Consider the following 20,645-nt stretch of genomic DNA (forward strand, 5'->3'; position numbering starts at 1 on the left):
CGAATGTCTCTGTTGACGAACATTTCGGTTTCTGAACGCCATAAACCCGGAAGTAAGTGCTTTGGTTTTTGAACACACCTCTGAAGTCGAACATGTCACGCGGCTTCCGCTGAGTGCAAGATCCTGAGGCCTAGCTGTCGGCTGTTTCCGAGTGTTTCAGAACTCGAACGGTCTTCCAGAATGGATTACATTTGAAAACTGAGGTACCACTGTATTAGAATTGTGAGTGTTGCTTCCTAGAGTACGATATTTCAAAACTCAGGAGGGGATAATTTCTGGCAAGTTTCTGTGTGTTTAGACGTTTGAAAAAGCGTTGTTTAGAAATACGTATCTAATTTTCAGTAGTGGGGGAATGGTATAATTGGAGAAACCGCATCCATTTCTTTCAGTATGTCCACAGAGAAGACTGGTAAACAGACTCTGATATTAGAGATCAGTGGACATTTGTCCGTTATGTAAACGCTGCTTGTCATCCACAGGCCGGGTGCGTGCTCAGTGCACTGAGTCTGAGATGCTGTTCGTGGCAGGTGGCATCCTCGTTTCCGAGATGTTAAAACGTGGGGAAAATGCTGACACTGATTGTAAGATACTAAATATTGGACTCTGCATCCTGATTTCAGAATTGTTAGACTGTGAAAAGAAAAAAGTCTGTCTGCCTTAGAACTGAAGAAATACAGTGACAGTGGTGACAGCTGACACTTCCTGAATGCTGGCCACATGCCAGGAACTGTTCCTAGCACTTTATAGGAATTAACTCATTTTACCCTCACAATAGCCCTAGCAGGCAGATACTGTCACTGTCCCCATTTTAAAGATGAAGAAATTGAGGCACAGAGAGATAGTAACTTGCCCAGATTCTGTACCTCATAAGTGGTAGAACTGGGGTTTGAAGGCACCTGAGTGCGTGTTCTGCACCACACACGCTGCCTCTTGTCAGCCCTGAGTGGTTGGCACTGTTATTATCACCCCCTTTTACAGATGAGGAAAGTGAGGCTTGAAGGTTAAGTAATGGCCCAAAGCTAAGTTGTTCCTAAATAGCAGAGCCAGAACTTAAACTCAAGTCTGACCCTGAAACCTTAACCGTTATGCCCTGTTGCTCCCAGGGGCCTCCACGCCTGGCCCCAGCCAGTGCCTCAGATGAACAGACACTAATTATTTGTTCTTGCTAGTGATGCTGACTTATTGAAAACAAAATCAATCACTGAAGCCTCTTCTATTAGAATAAGAATTCACTTCACTCAATTACTCCTCTCTTGGTCCATCAGAATATTGCCTAGCACTGTTAAATACTGAAGAACCAGTGCATGCAATGAGAGAATGATCCTACAGTCTTTGCTGAGTCGTCCCCTTACGTACACAGCACTTTTCAGGGTCTGGTGAAGGTAAAGAAGAAGCATAGACGATGCATTTTTTTAAAGCAGAATGTATAGGCTGGTGTAGAGGTAACTATATGAAAGTAAAATCATGAGAGAAAATGAATAGCTTGGGGTAGTGTTCTCCTTGTCTGGTAGGTGTCAGGGGAGGCAGAGGTGTCGTGGGCTATAGCAGTACAGGCTCACTGGAAAACGGTAGAATTGGACAAATGCAGGAGGGGATGTCCCACTCACTGTTACCTGCCATGGGCTGTTTGCAAGGTGGGGACACAGTGGGGAACCTACCTGACAGACGGTTCCCAGCCATGTGGAGCTCACACTCTGATGAGGAGAGAGAGACCAGAAAACAAAGGATCAAGAATTCCACATGGCTATGAGTGTTAGAGAGTGATGAGGGCAGAGTATTCTAGACAGAGGGACAGCTCGTGCCAAAGCCCTGCGGCCACCATGAGGTAAGAGTCCACTGTGGCCAGAACACAAGGAGAGCTGGAGGAAAGGAGGTAGGCGGGGGCCAGTGGGCTCGCAGGGCCTGGGAAAAGTTCAGGTTATTCTGAATTCCGTAGGAAGCCATTAGAGGGGTTTAAGGCAGGGAAAGGTGTCTTTCGATTGGTGTTGAGACCAGAGAGTGTATCAATAGTGAAAGACCAGGTTTGGTTTGTTTTGTTTTCCTAATCTGTTGTGGGCCAGAACATTTGTAAAAGACAAGAAAGGTTGATTACCAGAGAAATGGCCATTGCGCTGGATGTCACAGTAATGCTGAATTGCTGTACAAGCTTCCAAATAGTAACTCGTAATTTCTGTCGTGTTCTCTCAGAAGACAGACAGCCCCAGGCCCAGCGACAGCTTGAGGACTTCTCTGGTTGCTGCTCCGAGACTAAAGGGCCGACGGGGGTGGCGGTGTTTCCTCTAGTTGCAGACAGCAGCCTCTATTCCCACATTTTAACCAAAGGGGTTTTATTACGTGGCCTGGGGAGCGGACAGAATCGCAGGGAGGACTGAAAAACAGACTCCAGGCTTAGCTTCTAGGAAGTAGGGACAGGGAGACCGAGGCTGCTGCAGCCCCAGCTCTAGACCCACACCATGGCCACGGCCACCTGGGTCGGACGCCGCCTCCACTGTGATCTGCGCCCTCGGAGTGGATGTTGTTCCCTCCTCTCACTGCCCCCAGGACTTGGGCCCAAACCATCGGTCACGAGTGGAGCGACATAGTAGGACCCAAACCACATCGGGAACACCCACCTCCAGCACAACCTGAAGAATGTCATTTGGCTTTCAAGTCTGGCATGGTAGACGGGGATTGGGACGCGTCTGCGGGTGTGCGTGGGGGCGGGAGTGCCATTGGGGAGACAGACGGAGATGGTGCTGTGCCCGCCAGTCACTTGGGAAGAATTTTCATGCTGTCCATCAGCGTGAGCGAGGAGGGCGTGGATGCAGGACTGGCTACACTGTCCGCAGTCCGGGGTGAGGGACGTCAGGACTGTATAAACCGATTAGAGGCACCTGCTCTTTTGCTGTGTTGTAGCTGGTCCTGCTCTCTTTTTTAACGGTGTCAACTTACTTAGCTTTGGCGAATGCTGGTTTGTGGTGCCCTCCTCCGTGGCCGGTTCCCCTGTGGAACCAGGGAGTGGTGGCTCCTTCACCTCGCGTCCCCGTCCTCCGTTTGCATCCCTGTCTTGTCTCTTATTCTCACGCACTCTCCCTGACATAGATCTGCTGCTTCATTGTTGGTTCGACTGTCTCCACTAGAGTGTCAGCCCTCTGGCAGTGGGGACCCTGTCGGCTCCATCACTGGTGTCCTCTTAGAGCCCACCTGTAGCCCTGTGGGTATAGGTGTCAGTCGTCCGCCTGGATGATGTGTTTGGACATTGAGTGTCGCAGTTAGACTGTTTTCAGTGCAAGGAGCCATGCCATTCAGCTAGTTCACACACAGAGGAAGGAGATTATTGTAAAACTGCCATTGGTGTCTCGCAGAAAGCTCAGCTAGGCCTCCAGGGAAGTGGACCCAGGAGCTGTGGTTGCCGAGGCCACCACTGACTGCCTTGGGGCACACGATATCCTGCCTTGGCACCTCTGCCTGTGCCCCTCCTCCTCTCGGCACACTTGGCCACCCAGCCCCCCGAGGCTCTAGACTGGCAGCAGAGGGGCCCGGCTCAGAAGTTCCAGCCACCAGGTGCCTTCTGGAGCGCGGGCTGTTCCAGGTCCTGCGGGCTGGCCTTGTCACCTTAGGGTTATAGCTTTTATTTATTTATTTTTTATTTTATTTTATTTTATTTATTTATTTTTTAATTTATTTTTTTTAGATTTTATTGGGGAAGGGGAACAGGACTTTATTGGGAAATGGTGTGTACTTCCAGGACTTTTTTCCAAGTCAAGTTGTTATCCTTTACAATCTTAGTTGTGGAGGGCGCAGCTCAGCTTCAGGTCCAGTTGCCGTTGCTAGTTGCAGGTGGCGCAGCCCACCATCCCTTGCGGGAGTCAAATCGGCAACCTTGTGGTTGAGAGGATGCGCTCCAACCAACTGAGCCATCCGGGAGCTCAGCGGCAGCTCAGCTCAAGGTGCCGTGTTCAATCTTAAATGCAGGGGGTGCTGCCCACCATCCCTTGTGGGACTGGAGGAGTTGAACTGGCAACCTTGTGGTTGAGAGCCCACTGGCCCATGTGGGAATCGAACCGGCAGCCTTCGGAGTTAGGAGCATGGAGCTCTAACCGCCTGAGCCACCGGGCCGGCCCAAGGGTTATAGCTTTTAGAGGCTGTGGGTAGAGCAGGCATCCTTAAATAAATCCATGGTATTGGGGAGGAACCAAGTCGGAAAAAGTAAAACAAGCTCGGTTTAACAGTAAACGCAGCATTACCTACAGTTCATGTCCACGAAAGCTCGGGCCATGTGCCTCATTACCGGGCACTAAGGCTGGCTGTTCTGCCTAATGTGACTGTCAGCCAGATTCAGTTGTATCCGTATATTTCATCCGGTCCCACCCACTTTGTTTATGTGCCAACAAAGAAGAAAACACCACCAATTCAGCTGTGACACACAGCTTTCTTACCACTTAGCAATTCTAGTTTTATTCTCATTGAAAGAGCTCTTGTATGTCTAGTTAGACAGTCTTCCCGTGTCACTTCTGTGCGTATGTACAAAGGAAAATTGAAGTGAAAGAACTGGTTACAGCATTCTTCACACTTCACTGAAACACGCTGATGCCGTGATGATGTCTTTGCTTTCCCTACGGTCAGTCTCTTTGTCATTCAGAGTGAGTGACATAACATTTTTGTCACTGGAATTTTCTTACAAGCCAGTGACAGCATCCTGTCACTTTTTTTTTTAATTTATTGGGGTGACAATTGTTAGTACAATTACATAGATTTCAGGTGTACAATTCTGTATGACATCATCTATAAATCCCATTGTGTGTTTACCACCCGGAGTCAGTTCTCCTTCCGTCACCATATATTTGACATCCTGTCACTTTTAACACTGGTGCTCCTGGGAGGGGCCATCTAGGTTGGCTCTGTTGATGTAGCACAAACATCCCATATTATAGAACAGCTTACTGGGTCAGAGCTCACGTATGGTGCCCTGTGTATTTAATGATGCTGGGTCCTGGTCAGGCTCTTCGAGCCTTTCCTGTCTATAAAAGTAGGGTAATCAGAATGTCTAACTCAGAGGGTCATTGTGAGGGTTAAATAAAATAATATGAGGTGTGACCAATACAGTGAATGTTTAAATAAAAAAAACTTATAACAGTAAGAGACACATTGTCATTAATCCCCCTCAGAATACTCCCCCTCGCTTCGAACACACTTATCCCATCGTTCTTGCCACTTTCTGAAGCAGTTCTGGAAGTTCTGTTTCCTCAGTGTCTTTAGTTATGCTGTTGTGCCAGATCCAGTGAATAAGGTGGATGAGGACACACCATAATGTTTTTATTTGACAGAAATTACTGTACTGGGAGCGATGTGTGACACGGAGCCTTTCTGTTGTGATCTGTGGGTGAATGCTACTGCTGAGGGCCACCCAATGGAAAGGCAGGATCTTCAATATGGGAAGCGGCGCGTTGACCCTTAGTAACAGTGTGTGACAAGTTTCAGCTTGTTTTGTGCAGTCAATCGGGTGTGAGCTGTGGTTGAGAGGAGATGTGTTTTAAAGTGCCGGAAATCATCCTCCATCGTGACAACGCTCTGTGTCACACATCACTTCTGGGACGGCAATTTCTGTCAAATAAAAACATTACAGTATGTCCTCATCCACCTTATTCATCGGATCTGGCACTGTGTGACTTCTGGCTCTTCCCCAAATGATTCAAGACTTCGAGGCAGCCACGACAGCGCAACTAAAGACACTCACGAAAGAGGACTCCCGGAACTGCTTCAGAAAGTGGCAAGAACAATGGGATAAGTGTGTTCAAAGTGAGGGGGAATATTTTGAAGGGGATTTATGGCAATGTGTCTTACTGTAATAAATTTTTTTAAATTTAAACATTCACTGTATTGTTTGATCACACCTCGTGTGTGTAAAGTGCTTAAAGCAGTGCCTGACTCTCAGCCTTCAATAAACATTGATTGCTATTATTACTATTCTGTAGTTTATGGTGGAGCTCAACTCCATCTTAGAAGTGAGGAAATTGAATTTCACAGAAGTTACAGCACTTGCCTACAATGAGCCAGCTTCACAGAGCAGGGGACCCCGTCCTTGAGTGTTGTCCTGGAGGGTGAGGGACACCTGGAGGGTGAGGCACTGCTGATGGCCTAGGCTCCACACTGAGCCTGACCTCCCACCTGCTCGCCTCTGCCGTTCGAGGTCTCTAACCTCTTTCAGAGCAGTGCCATAAACAGGGTTCTCCTTTGAAAAGTACCGATCGATGGCAGGTGTACACGCGTGGTGCCACAGGGCGCAGCCTCTGGGCTAAGGCGTAGACAATGGGCCATTTGGCTGTGCTGGGGGGACCTCCGAGCCTGGGCAGCAAAGCCAGGCACAGGCCTGGGAACAGGGCTCTGGTGGGACGGGGGTGTGTACTGGATATTCTGTTACAGCGCAGGCTACACTGGCAGCCATATTCCTTCAGTGAGTACTGAGAAGGAATGCCATAGTTTATCATTGTGTTCACTTAAACATTTTTACATTACTAGTATTATATGTGACATTCTTTAGAATCTTTTTGATGAGAATACTTGGTGAAAATTAACTTGGAATAACCAACTTGGTCAGGATAGCTAAAAGAGACGAGGGTGCCTGGCTCCCTCAGTGGCTTCTCTTCCTCAGGTAGGATGCTCACGGAGGGGGAGGGGAGCGTGCCTAGGCCTTACCCTCAGGGCTGTGGAAGGGTTGGGGGTACCCAGGGGGAAAGGAAGGGGGCCCCTGAGGAGGGCTTCTACACTGGGAACTGAAGGCAGCCGAGAAATGCAGGACCAACGATATCAAAGGGGATATATGCTCACGCAACGGAAGTGGTTTTTCAGAATTGTTAGGTGAGAATGGTTATTTTACAGATTTGAAACTTGATAGCGTAAAACACACACCTTTGAAATTAAAATCAAGCGAGATATGACATCTGGAACAAGGATAACTGATGCTGCGGTGTGGGAAGTGTTAGGACATGATCCAGAGCTGCAGGAGGGAAGGTGTAGGTGCAGAGTGCTCAGCCGGTGCCAGAGGAGCGCTGCTTTTTGTCAGAGAAGAGTAGGCTGTGATGTCTTTTTGGGTTAAAACAGGGTACTTCTGTTGAACTGGGGTCTACCCCCTTTAAAATGGAAATCCATGTAAATGGAAAGAGGGAAACACTGGATTTACAGGTGACCCCAACGTTTCAGAATCAGCGGTTTGAAGGGGGTGACCTAGGGAAGGCCCAGGCCGGAGTCAGGTCTGTCAGACCAAGCTGCCTGTGCTTCCTCACTGTGACCGGAACGCGTGCACTGTGTGATTTCAGGCAGAACCACGCCAGTACGTACAGTTCTAAGTGGTATACTTTTACGTATGCTTCATATTTCTTATAAAACTACTTCAGATTGTTTTTCACAGAAGAAGTTAGATGTTCACACATCATTAAATAAGAACGGATTCTGTTTTTGATTTCAGAAAAGTGGCTAAGTACCATTGGTAACCATGTTTGGCTATTTCCTTCATTCACAGGGAGAAGACACCCATTACCAGAAAAAAAAATTATGCACTATATGTACCAGCTATGCAGATCCCTCGATCATATGCACAGGTGTGCTCTCTAATAAAGTGTATTCACAGTCGGTACAAATGCGAGAATTTGAATGAATGAGGTACAGTTAATTCTATCCTTTCTTTTATATTGAATGCAGAAATGGAATATTTCACAGAGATGTAAAACCAGAAAATATATTAATAAAGGTAAGGACTTTTCTATGAAAACTTGATATCAGAATAAAGGTAGAATATAAAAACTTTTCACTGGATATGCTTTCAGTCCCAGATATCTGGGTACCATGTTGGTTATACTTTTTTTTCTCCTAGTTTGGGAAAATTTTTTTATTTAAAAAATGCGATCACTATAACCGTACATCTGGAAGAAAATAATCTTAGGCACCCTTCTCATACTATATACAAACACGATTCAAATTATCGTTAACACTCTGAATATGAAAGTGGAGGAGTCCGGAGTTGAGCTCAGGTCTGGGTCACTCCACAGCCACTCACACGGTGCGTGTCTGAGCGCACAGCGTGCTAAGTTTGGGCACACGTATTCACCCACGGAGCCACCATCCCAACCAAGTTAACAAGCATCACCGCGAAAGTGTCCTCCTGCCCCTTCGTGCTCCTTCCCTCCCCATCCCTTGTCCCCAGGCAAAGAGTGACTGACTTTCTGTCATTATAGAATTAGCTTGCACTTGCTAGAATGTTCTGTAAATGGAATTAGCTAGTATGGCCTCTTCTTTGATCTGGCTTCTTTGACTCGGCACCCTCACCTGGGGACTTGCCGTCGTGTGTGCCATGCCTTTATGAATCATCCCACAGTTCTTGGATGTTCTGTTCTATTTCTGATGTTCTTTTTCTCTTTGCGCTTCAGTTTGGGGAGTTTCTCTTGGCATATCTTCCAGCTCCCTGATTCTTTCCTTGGCTGAGTTTGGTCTATTGATAAGCCCATCAAAGTCATTATTAAAAATTTCTGTTAGTGTTTTTTCATTCCTAGCATTTCCCTTTGATTCTTTCTTAGAGTTTTCATCTCTCTGCTGTTTCCTATCTGAACTTGCAAATTAACAAATTAATCATAGTTATTTTAAATGCCCTGTCTGATCCTTCTGAAATTCTGAAATCTGTGCCATATCTGAGTCTGGTTCTGATGCTTGCTTCGTCTCTTCAGACCGTGTTTTTCTTGTCTTTTCACGCCTCCTAATCTGTGTTGAGAGCCCAGCGTGATGTCCTGGGCCGTGGGGACAGAGGCCAAGGCCAGTGGACTGGGGTTCTTGACAGTGTCCGGAGATGTGCTGTGTTTGACGTTTGCTGTGGCTGTCGGTACCAGACGCTTCGAAGTCACTGACAGCCTGTATTTTATTACCTGAATGGGAGGGGTAAAGAAAATGGAAGAAATATCCGGAAGCCCGTTTCCCTGGTTTGACTTGCTCCAAAGAGCCCACGGGTGTGAGCCAGCCCTGAGTGGCAGTGGGCAGAGTGAGGTAGAACAGGGCGTGTGGCTGCGGTGCATAGTTCATTTGTAGACACACACTGTGGCTTAAAACTTTCCAGGATCTGTAGACATTTGGAAACATTTGTAAAACAGCCAGGATATTCGTAAACATGTGCCACTGATTAGAAAGGCCATTTCCTCCTGTTAGAAACACCCACGGGTGTTTACAAAGCCAGTAATGGTACTTTATGAGCTAGTTTAGATGGTAGTAATTTTCCTGTTAGTGCATAAATACTTGAAATGTCTTGTATTACAACAGCTGCTCGATGAGATAGCCTTTGTACCTCTTTTCTCCCCACTAGCAGCAGGATGTCCTGAAATTAGGGGACTTTGGGTCCTGCCGGAGTGTCTATTCCAAGCAGCCGTACACAGAATACATCTCCACGCGCTGGTACCGGGCCCCCGAGTGTCTGCTCACCGATGGGTTCTACAGCTCCAGAATGGACGTGTGGAGCGCCGGCTGTGTGTTCTTCGAGATTGCCAGGTACAGCTGAGGCCAGCCCCGTGTCCTCAGGCAGGTCGCACAGCGCGGGTTCACGCCTGGCCCTGCCTTTACAGTGCAGATCTTACAGTCAGCTGGTGCTGTGGTTGGGTGTGACTTCACAGAAAATGGACTTTTTGTTAAACACTTTTCCTTGCTTGCTGATCCTGGAGAACAGAACGCCACCAGTTACTGCTCTCCTCCTGACACGCCCAGGCCTGGGCCAATGGGCTCTTCACTTGGCTTCATCAATGAAACGACTGATTACTGACTTCAGGAATCGAATAGACACGTGCTTACTGCCACCCATGGGGCCCACCACGGGAGGGGTGAGCAGGTGGCCCCTGGGGCTTACCCTAAGAGGTACAGTCTACCAAGGTGTGAGGGTGAGCCACCTCCTGGCACAGCCAGACTCTAGAAAACCCCAGTCCTCACCATCCTCCCGACCCCCACACCCCCAGCCTCGGCTTCACCACTGGACAGAGCAGGGGCCTAGGGAAAAGCGGGGAGGTGAGTAGGGTGTCAGGTTGAAGGAGCCCATGCAGGGGGTGAGGCAGCACCGTCCTGCTCACCATGGATCCTTAAGGATGGGGGTGAATTTCACATCTGGGTGACATGCATCAGAACGTGAGAGCCCAGCTAGGCAGGCACCCAGGTGGGCCGCTCTTACCTGCTCGACTGACTGACTGCCTTGTAAACCAGACGTGTGCTCACTCAGGACGTGCCTTTTGATTCTAGATCATTTGTCTTGATAATTGACTTTGTTATTTTTGGAAAGCTGAGTGGCAGTTTCACTGAAGCTAAAAGTGCCAACAGACAGTCCTTTCTTAAGTGCTAAAACAAAACCCCTTGAATTAATTTGGAAAGGCGTTAAAGGACTTCAAGGTGAAGAGCCGGCCAGGACGAAGGGGACTGTCCTAACCACAGCCCCTTGTCACACCCTTCCAGTCTGCAGCCCCTCTTCCCTGGCGCCAATGAGCTGGACCAGATCTCAAAAATCCATGACGTCATCGGCACACCTGCTGAGAAGACCCTCACCAAGTTCAAACAGTAAGTACCTGTGCTCCCAAGAGTCCCATGTAGACTTGTCCCCCTGCTGGGGCTGGTGGCAGAAGGGAACCGAGGGCGGGCGGGGCCAGGCGGTGCTTCTGTCCCCCTTGCAGCCCCTTAGTCCACTTGGGTCCCCGCTGCCACTGAAGGGGCTGCAGTTTGTTGGGGCACCCCGGGGGCCTGGGGGTGCTGTCCCTCAGCTTCACGAGAGCTCTTAGCACCTTGCTGAGGGCCGGGCAGTCCGCTTTGGTCACCGGGATACTTACACAAGGCTTAGAGGCCTTTGGTTCCAGGCACAGGCTCCGGCAGTGAGGGCTTTGTGCCCTGGCCACCCGCACTGCTGGCCACACGGACACCTGACCAGGACTCCCCTGGCTTTTGTTCTGGTCAAAGATGGAGCTGAGGCCAGGCAGTGGGGGCTTCCAAGGGAGGGCCCCGTGAGCTAAAGGGGGTGGGCAGGTAACTATTTTGGATTCTTTCTTTTTTTAAATTTTATTTCATTTTTCTCTGGTGGGAATGTGATATTAGTCCTTTTGAGGAAAAATCGTTTTATTTATGTCATAATAGACTTCACATACTCCCCCCTTTTTTAAAATAAGCTTTATTTTAGAACAGTTTTAGGCTCATAGCAAAACTGAGCGGAAAGTACAGGCTCCCTGTAAGCCGCCGGCCCCCCACTGCCCCCCACCAGCCTTGGCACCAGAACCTGCACTGACACGTTGTCATCCCCCCAAGTCCCTTTTCTGTGAGGGCCCACTCGTGTGCTGTCCGTTCTGTGGGTTTGGACAACTGTAGTCCCACCCCCTTTAGATCACAAACCGTCCCCCTCAGTCAGGTCCCTGTAGAGTCATGATGGCGACCCGCTTGCATAGTGGCATGATTGTTTATTGTCATTGGGCTTTTAATACAGGTCGAGAGCTATGAGTTTTGATTTTCCTTTTAAAAAGGGGTCAGGAATACCTTTACTGACAGCCAGTTTGTCCCCGCAATGCCTCTCCCTCCTGCACGCAATGGTGACCTACGACCCTGATGAGAGAGTCACGGCCCAGCAGGCCCTGCAGCACCCCTGCTTCCGAGGACAGAGGTAGGCAGGCCAGGCGTCCTGGCCCGTGCGTGTCAGGCGGGTGTGGGAACAGCTACCTCGCTCCTGTACCGGGTAGTGCCTCTCGGAACCCCCATCTCACCCTTATCTGGTGTCTCCTCCCCAAAGGAGGCAGCTGGTGGCCCCACGGCAGGGCAGGCAGTGTGTGGCGAGGGCTCTGGGGCTGCATGCAGGGCGTGACTTTGCTCTGGTCCTTAAGTGTGGACGGGTGGACTCACAGTGAGGTTTGAGAGCACGCTGGGGGCACCTGGCATTGGAAGTAAATGCCCTGAGGGCGCCTCTGTGTGTGTGACTGGGGAGGTGACGTGTGATCCAAACCCCGGGTCACTGCGCAGGGGAGGGGCCTGTGGCAGGGCTGTGCCTGCGGCCCCCAAGCCCTGTGCCCCCGGCCCAGACCGTCAGGCTGGGGCAGAAGGAAAGGGCTCCTCAGCGTAGGTCATGTGGAAAGGAAGAGGTGACAACGCACATCACAGACAAACTTGGAGACAAAGCAAGCAAGCAGTGGTGCTGTGGGTTCTCAGGGACGTCCCATTCTCTTTTCCTCCCTGACTTTAGGGCAACTGAGAGGCAGGCTCTGGGCAGCCTCGGAAAAGCTTTCTTCCCAGAGTGCCCTGAGGCGCCGGACCCACTCGGTAACAGGTGGTGGATTTCAAAGGAGGGCAGAAAGCAGGTACTGACTGAATCACTCAGCTGGACACGGGGTCACAGCGGGTGGGACGCCCTCAGGTGGCCTGTGACTGATTAGGACACCGCCTGTGAGGGTCTAGGCCTGACACCACGCCAGACGCCATCCCCAGGTGTTAGGACGCAGGGAGCCTGGCTCTGCCTGCCCCCCCCCCCACTTCCACTCACTCACTGAGGGTCAAGGACAACAGGCCGTGGGAGCAGGCTGGATGAGGGGAGTGGGGTTCTTCCAGCTCAGGTGCAGGTTCTGTGCCAATGCGCCTCACAGATGTCACCTCCTGTATCCTCAGACCAACCCTAGCAGGGGCACAGAGACACTAAACACAGTCCCAGCAGGCCAGTGACAAGTCCCGGCAGTGCATGCTGCCTGCTCAGCCACCATGCCGTGAGCCCAGCAGGCCCCAGATAAGCGTTCTGTCCCACCACAGATGGCCTCACACACGTGGGTTTAGAGGCGATGGCTTCATTTGGCAACATCCTCACCTTCCTTTGCACGTAGCATGTCCTCAGTCCCACCACCATGACAGTCCTGGGGGCACCAAACTGTGATAACTGTGCCCTTCTAGCATTCATTTTTCATTTGTCCCAATATTTATTGAGTGTCACTACTGAGGATGCAGATACATCTGCTGCCAGGCTGCTTTCCAGAAATCTGGGCTCATACGTCTGTGTGAAGGCTCCACTCGTGTTTCTAAAGGGCAAACTTGTTCAAACCCGATCTCCCAGCCTTTTCCCCCAAACTTGCTTTTCTCCCCTCGCCTTCCCCCAAAGGCACAGGCGGCTAGCTCCCCTTCAGCTGTTCAGGCCCCAAATGTGGACACCCCTCCCCTGGCCTGAGCCGCCCTCATTTTGCTCCCCAACTGCTGTCCCTGCTCAGCCTCCCCTCCCAGCTAGTCAGGTTTGTCCCCCGTCACTCCTGCCGGTCCCCACCAAAGCCTCAGCTGCAGTCGGAGCCTAGGCCCACGCTTGTCTGGAAGGGCCACGGAGTGAGCATTATAGGCTTTGTGGCCCAGAAGCTCTGTCACAACTGCGCACTCTGCTGTGGGCCCATGTCATGGACAGTACATAAACCAAAGTGTGGCTGTGTCAATAAAACGGTGGACACTGAAATTTCAATCTCATGTAATTTTCACATGCCATTAAAAAACTTTCAACTACTAAGAAAGGTAAAACCATTCTTAGCTCCCCAGCTGCACAGAAGCAAGCGGCAGGCGGATTTGGCCGACCTCGGGGAGTCAGAGCAGGAGGTGTCCCCCTGGCCTGGGCTCTTGGAGTGCTGCACGTGCTGTCACGGTGCGCCTTTCCCAGGCGGTCCAGCCAGGCCCAGGGGGCAACCCAGGACTGGGCTTAGCAGGGGCCTGAAGTGCTGAGCCTTTGCCTTCCGCTATGGGACTCTAGTGAGTGGTCACCTCCCTTCTGGGTGGCTGGGGCACTCGGGGTCCAGTAACTGTGTTAGGCAGAAGTGGCATAAAAGGGCCTCCTTTGATTTTCCTACTTTCCATGGAGGAGACACCATGGTGGCTCAGCTGACCTGTATTTTGTTTCAAGCAACAGCCCCTAAAGCAAGAGGGGGACCGTCCCAAGAGACAAGGACAGGCCTGCCTGACAGAACTCCCCAAACTGAAGCTCCCAGGCGTGACGAAGCTGTCATACTCCAGCCCAGAGCTGCAGTCAGTGTTCGCTCCAGGAGGGAGCCGGAAGGTCCCGGTGCTGAGGCCCCTGAAGTGTGTGGGCGCCAGCCAGAAGGTAGCCACCTCACTAGCTCCCTCAGCGGCTGCTCCTACAGCCCTCGTGGCCCCCACTGAATGTCGCCGCTTCCCTCACCAGGCAGACGCGTGGAAGGACGCGACGCCTGACGTGAAGCACTACCGCCTGCCCGCCATAGGGAGGAGTGGAGGGGGTGCTGAACTGCACGTGCCACCCACCCCACAGTGTCACAGCAGGCGCTGGGCCCCGCCTGCCACCTGAGACATGGATGGAGGTTCCAGGCAGAGAGGTGGGCTTCCCAAGGGCGTCCTGCAGCGTGGAGCACACCAGCGGTCACTGACCCGGCCTGGAGCCCCCAGGCCGCAGGAAATGGACCCTGAAAGCAGCCGCACTGTATGTATTTCCACTCGACTACGTCTGTAAAACCGCCTCATTCTAAGGTTTTAGTTCACTTTCGTAATGTAAACATTTGGGGCAGGAGTATTTTGTAATGTTTTATATGAATCCCAACAGAAAGTCGAGTTGATATTACATGTTATTTAGGCTTGGTTTCGCCGCTTGCTCTGCGTGTTGCGCCTTTAGCTCATGACCTGGTACTGTGGCACGTGACTACGCGATGTTTATCAAAGAAGCCGTCGCTGCAGTGTTCCCTCTTAATGTCGTCTGAGTTACTCGGGTCCTGATTATTCAGGCCTTTGTTCTAGCTTTTGTGAACATCCTAGGGGGATGATCGCATTGGGAGGACATACTTTGGTTTCACTTGAGAAACAATTGATGGATGAACACAGGCTTGTGCTCGGTGCCCTCACTGCCCCCCAGGGAGCCGCAGCTGGCCAGGTGGCTCCCAGCACGAGGGCAGGTTGGAGCACCAGGCTTTGAGGTGGCTACATGGGTTTAGCTCCCGAGGCCCAGCTTTCTCCTGGGGGTACACAGCGCTGCCTTCTGACGGGCTGCGGGCAAGCTGAGCTTTGTTTCCAGGTGCCAACATTAAGTGGAGCACAAAAAGACAGCAGTTTCCCGGGGAGGTGGCCCTGGGATGCACAGGGTGTTGCCAGGCTGCTGGGCAGAAGAAAGGCCCTACTAAGCTCCTTTTCGTTGGAGTATAACCTAATCATGGAGGTTGCTGCTTTTTCTCATCTTCCCCAACTTAACAATGCCCAAAGCAAATTCCCTGGCTTAGTTTTTCATCTTCTTGTTCCCTCTTTTAAGACAGATCGGTGACACCCTTCCATATGCTCACTGGTGGCCACCACCTCCGGCCCACCTAACAGGTGCTGAAGCAGCACCAGGAGTGACAGCACAGCTGGGCCGTGGGAGGGTGGACTGGCAGTCACAGGAGGGGCAGGCTGAAACCCGCGTTTTACTGCCCAGGTCAGAGGGAGGTGCCCTGAGCACAGAGATGGTGCAGAGGAGCCCAGGAAGGGCAGGTTCAAGACCAGCAGTGAGGCTTACAATGACATTCGGAGCTGGGTGCACATGGGGAAGGGTTGGAAGAGCTTCCTCCTAAACCCATTTGAGACTCTGGTGGGGCCATCAGGCACGCCCCACTGTTGAAGTGGCACTGGGGGGCAGGATGGGCACCCGTTCTGCCTCTGCAGAAGGTTTGGGAGTTCCAGGTCACACGGGAGCTAAGACAGTGTCACAGGGAAGAGGCCAGAGACAGGGTGCTGGGAGCCAGTGCTTGGGCCTGAGGAGGGCTACCTGCAGGGCGGAGGGCCCAACCTCTGAGTCCGGTGGGTGAGGCCACCGGAGAAGCAAGCCCCAAAGGGGTGGAGGCTGGCTCAGAGGGCATACTCTGCCCTTCAGGACTGGCTCCAAGTGAGGGCACATGTAAGAACTAACAAGGATCTGTGTGTTTAGGAAAACTGTTTACCGATCAGTGTAGACAGTTTGAAGAGGAAATCTGTAAAGCTTTTCTGCACAGCTTCTTCAGAGAGCAAACTTTGGATGCTGGTTTTCTGGACACCAGCTGCCCTTACTCTCCAACAGTCGTCACCCCATGGTGGGGACAGTGGGGTTGGGGTGCTCTCTGGGGCAGGCCAGGCCCCAGAGGGACATGGCCTGTCCACCAAATGAGGCCCTTTTGGTTTCATGTTGGTCTCTGCGGCACTATCGGGCTAACATACCAGGCGCAGCCAGGGCCAGGCCCCACAGTGGGAAAGTCACCGTGCCTGCCTCCGTGCAGGGGCCGTGGGCTCTCTGTCCCACGCCAGCTTGAACATCAGCTTCACAGGGGCGAGTCTGCCTCCCCGCAGAGGTGGAGAGCAGGGCTTCCTGCATGGCTGGGTGGCAGCAATGGCGCCTGGCTCTCCCTGTGCCTGTCTATGGGCCAGTGCTGGTGGCCAGGGCTTAGAGGGCACAGGAGGCCGCCTCGTCCTGCTGCCAGGGCCCTGGCAGAGTCTCTGCCCACTCCAGACTGGGAAGAGAGCGAGGAAAGCAGTGAGGCCACTTAAGTCTTTTAGGGCAACGCTGTTAAATGTCTCCCAAACCACTTGAATTGTCACCACGGAACTCCAGAAAGGGAGGGGACCGAAGTGTCACGTCCTCCACCACCACCCTGTCCAGTCCGCTCATTCCTCACGTTTCCTGAGCACTGCCGGGTGCTGGGCCTCCTGAGCTCCGCCAGAGAGGACGTCCTGGGCCGAAGCGCACAGCCCAACTGCTCCCGAGACGGGGCTGGAGTGCTGGTCGGGGGCAGGGCGTGGAAGCGGACGGCTGGGTCCCGGGACTGCCACTCTGCGGTGATGGCATAAACCTGCTCCAGTGACCTGGGCTCTGCCGCCCCGGGGCGAGGGCACAGCTGGGCCTGTGTTCTCTGGCCAGGCCCCACCGCTGACCAGGAGGGCAGCCACAGGGGTGCTGAGCTGGACCCCGCTCTCTGGAGCCCCTGCCTCCTCTCGGCTTTGCCTGGACCTGTCCCCACGCATGGGGCATGCCTTTGCCCACTCCAAAAGTGGAAGAAAGCTCAAGGCAAGGAGGACACGTCACAAGCCAACCGTACCAGGTGAGCTGAGCGACTTCAGCTCCATCCAGGCTTCTGAGGGAGGGGGAGGCCAGGCTGGGTGCGAACGCTGCGTGTTGTGGTGGTGGCGGTGGGGGACAGTTATAGCACAGCTTGATTTGGGAAACAGTCTCGGGCCAGTTGGCCAGGGACCCATCTTGGGAACAGAGCCATAAAAATAAAGATTTGTTCCCAGCACAGATGCATCTCCACAAATGGGGATACACCTGACATCTTCAGTATAGCTGTTGTCAGTGGTGAACTGCACACCAGAGCCCGACAGAGGGTGGCCTCGGGCCACGTGAATCTCAGGGCCAGTGAAAGCCGCGGGGTCACCTGAGCAAACTGCTGGGGTTTTAACACATGAAGCCCAGTGCACCTCCACTTGTCTCTACAAACAGACGGGAGGTGCGCAGAACAAGGCGACGGCCCAGGAGGACCCCACTCAGAATCCTGGACTCGGTTCTCTGGTCTCCAGGAAGTGTGGCTTCCTGGTAAGTACTTCGGGCCAACAGGGGTGGCTCTTGCATGTAACTGACAGCACCCGAACAGCCGGGCTTTGACTAAGAAGTGCCACACATCAAACCCCCTAAAATGTGCTGGCACTCTGTTTTAGCATGAGGCCATCTGGAACGTGTATGATCCGTAAATTCTGATTCTTTCCCTTAAATCAATGGCATGTCTTAGTGTTTCATAGTCACCTTTCCGGAAGGCTCACCCCACAGCGCAGCCCTCCCACTGGGTGGCTGAGACGGAGTCGGCTGTAGCCTCTCCTCTGGGGACAAGCAAGAGCTGCGCTGATGAGCACTGTTCTGACACAGGCTCACCCCCCTGCTGCCAGTCACATCAATGGTGACAATAAATGGCACCCCTCGGAAGGTGTGCACGCCCCTTGTCTAGCCTCAATCACTTAGCCATGCCCGAAATTTAATGATCACTTAGAGAAAAGTGTCAGACACTTCATGATTTAGTCCCCAAACCAAAGCGCTTCACACGGTCCAATGGCAGAGGATTTCTGGCCTGCGCTTCTAGCGACCTGCAGCGTCTGCAGGCAGGTGTGGGCATGACCTCCGCTCAGGTTAACATGAGCGGTTCCAATCAAACAAAAGGGCCACGTGATTTCATTGGCCATTTCTCGTCACCGAGTAGTTAACAAAACACGGCAGTGACCAAGTCACATGTGGTCACAGGCTTCCAATGACACAGGATGGCTTCCTGGACTTGGAGCTGGAAGGAAACGGGCTGAAACTGCAGACTGCACACAGGGGCACGTTCCTGAGCAGTCGTCTCGGACCAGACCGACTGACGAGACGGCTTCGCGGGGCGTGGTCTAAAGAGTGCAAAACAAGTTTTACCAAACGTTTACTTCAACAAACCTTACGTTAGAAATTGAGCCAATTTAACAGAAGATAAACGGTATATGCAAGATTGTTTTAATATTTTTTTGTGAATTAGAAATATCACTCTTAAATGATGAAAATTACTAGTAAGGTGACCATTTCCTATTATACATACAATAGAGTTGATTCACTCCACACCTTGGAGGTCCATTACAGCCACATTCAAAGTAATTTTTTAACAGCATTTAACTATTTTAAGTGCCAACAATTTTTTAAAATCAGTGATTGCAGCATCTGTCCCCTTGAATTCTACATTTAAGTCCAAAGGTCACTCGGGTGCGCTCCAGGTTGTCTTCTGATCGGCTGAGGTAAAAAAATCCGTGCAGAACCAGACTGAGGGACTGTTCTTAACAGTTGGATGTAAGGGGATTTCTTGTGTAAGAAACATTTTAATTTACACTATGTATATATGTATATATCTTATAATAGATTTTAATGACATTGAATTGTAGGGTAAACAGCAAGAAAATCTCACTTATTTTTCACTGCAGCCCCAGAAGAATGATTTAGAATGAAAACAACTTCATTGGGTGAGCAGTGAGCGCCATGCCGAGCCCTGCCCTGAGGGACTTCCCCTCACAACTCCGGTGACATCTGCCTCCTGCGAGTGTCTGCTGCTTGTGGCTCCGTCATCACTCCCTCAAGACCGTGTCCAGGGTGAGAACTTTCGAGCAGTAGTTGGGGTCACTACATTATAGTTCCACCCAGAGAACTTGCCTGGTTTGGGGATGACAATAGACCCTGCAAACAAAGCAGTTTACATTAATCCAGCAAAACACAGGACATTGAAAAAGGTCACAGCCAGTGTCCTTCAGCGGGTTCACGTGATTGAAATTCCCTTTCTGTTGGCTTGGACCAGAGTGCTAACAAATCCTCCATTTCACCTATTTAACCCCTGTCCAGCTCCTTCCTGATACTCCTCCCTCATCAGAACCCACAGGGCTCGGCTTGCCTGTTTGGGCGGGCTAGCTGGCGACGATGTGAGCCCTCGGGGCCTGGGTTCTTTGGGATATCATTGTCCCAAACGTGAGGGGCACCTCCCAGGGGGGTCCTTCACTGCCTTCCCCAAAGGCTGCAGCTCGCTGAGAAGAGGTCCCCATGACTCCCACGCCAGCTCGCCAGAGGGGCCCAGAGCACTGCACACCCAGCGTCCAGGGCTGGGCCACCTCCAGCGACAGTTTAGTAGCACTTGGTGAAAGGCATTTCCTTCCTAAGGGGTCTCACTTTGTCTGGTTGGGTGTTGTGAGGATGGCACCCCTCCAGCTTGAGCGCCAGCGTACAGGCCCAGAGGGTAGAAAAGAGGCCCTGGGCCATGTCCTGCCACTTGGCGGGGGACTTGGGGAGGGACGCTGGTGCAGTTAAGAGGTGGTGTGTGCCCCTTTGGGAGCTCCTTCTGAGAGGCGCTCACTGTCTTGTGGTGATACAGGCCTGAGCCCAGGCAAGGCCGAGGATGGGGCGCTCACTTCTGTGGCTTATCCCTGGGGCGTGCAGACCCGCCGTTGGCATTTGTTTGTGACTGTTCTAAGGTTCCCATAGCACGGTGCTGATGGAAGCTACGAAGCCTCAGTCTGCAGACACACGAAGATGCTGCAGTTGGTTAGTGCTGTTTATGCAGGACGAGCCTCAACTCGGAGCAAACCCGCTGCTGGCCCCCTGGGTCCCTGGGCGTGTGTGGAGACAGGTGAGGGCTGCCGACCTGACACTGGCCTTCAGTTCTGCCCGCCTTGTTGGGGGCAGCTGGAGACGCGCAGTCCCACTGCGAGTCGTTTCCCAGCCTGCTGCTTCCCCCGAAACAGACCTGTGAGCGTGGGCTAGACTAGCATGCACGGAGCCAGTGGAATGTGGCCCTGGGCCTGCTCAGACCTGTGGCTCTCCTCCTCGGGCCCGGGGCGCACCGTGTGACCCAAACCCATGGAGACTGAAATCCAGACGGATGGCAGCTCTTGGGGTCCCAGCCCCGCCTCGGTGATGGCTGCGTGCCGAGAGCCTCAGCGAGGCCCACGAGGGCAGTCTGAGTGGGCACACCGTCGGTACACGAGTGCTCGGCCCACAGTCACCCACACCTGAAGACTGAAAGTGATTGCGCTTAAAGAATGTGGTTTCCGTGAGCTGTGGGATGTCCAGAAACTGTCAGGTCTACAGAGGGAAGAGGCCGAGAGAAAAGTACTCTGCTCCTTCCTGCAAAGGGGGAGCAGTAAGC

At 52.1% G+C, this 20,645-nt stretch overlaps 2 protein-coding genes across 8 annotated transcripts in view; one reads left to right on the plus strand and one right to left on the minus strand.

Annotated features, from left to right (window-relative positions):
- MOK (MOK protein kinase) overlaps positions 1–14,547 on the plus strand; it is a 34,194-nt gene extending 19,647 nt beyond the window's left edge. For 2 of the 5 annotated variants that reach the window (XM_033108623.1, XM_033108626.1), the window contains 8 exons: positions 7,499–7,577; positions 7,678–7,726; positions 9,326–9,504; positions 10,450–10,551; positions 11,462–11,635; positions 12,209–12,323; positions 13,886–14,083; positions 14,165–14,547. In XM_033108623.1, coding sequence (XP_032964514.1) covers positions 7,499–7,577; positions 7,678–7,726; positions 9,326–9,504; positions 10,450–10,551; positions 11,462–11,635; positions 12,209–12,323; positions 13,886–14,083; positions 14,165–14,305 — 1,037 coding nt within the window. In that variant the 3' untranslated portion in view covers positions 14,306–14,547. Of the gene's footprint in view, positions 1–7,498; positions 7,578–7,677; positions 7,727–9,322; positions 9,505–10,449; positions 10,552–11,461; positions 11,636–12,208; positions 12,324–13,885; positions 14,084–14,164 lie in introns of all 5 variants that reach the window. The other 3 variants (XM_033108622.1, XM_033108625.1, XM_033108624.1) reach the window with 2 other exon arrangements.
- A 4,112-nt stretch (positions 14,548–18,659) lies between these two features.
- The window catches only part of WDR20 (WD repeat domain 20), a 57,579-nt gene continuing 55,593 nt past the window's right edge, over positions 18,660–20,645 (minus strand). The window contains exon 3 of one of the 3 annotated variants that reach the window (XM_033107946.1): positions 18,660–19,186. In XM_033107946.1, coding sequence (XP_032963837.1) covers positions 19,133–19,186 — 54 coding nt within the window. In that variant the 3' untranslated portion in view covers positions 18,660–19,132. The remainder of the gene's footprint in view (positions 19,187–20,645) is intronic. The other 2 variants (XM_033107943.1, XM_033107944.1) reach the window with 2 other exon arrangements.

Source organism: Rhinolophus ferrumequinum, chromosome 6 (genome assembly GCF_004115265.2).
Source record: "Rhinolophus ferrumequinum isolate MPI-CBG mRhiFer1 chromosome 6, mRhiFer1_v1.p, whole genome shotgun sequence".
Classification (NCBI taxonomy): domain Eukaryota; kingdom Metazoa; phylum Chordata; class Mammalia; order Chiroptera; family Rhinolophidae; genus Rhinolophus; species Rhinolophus ferrumequinum.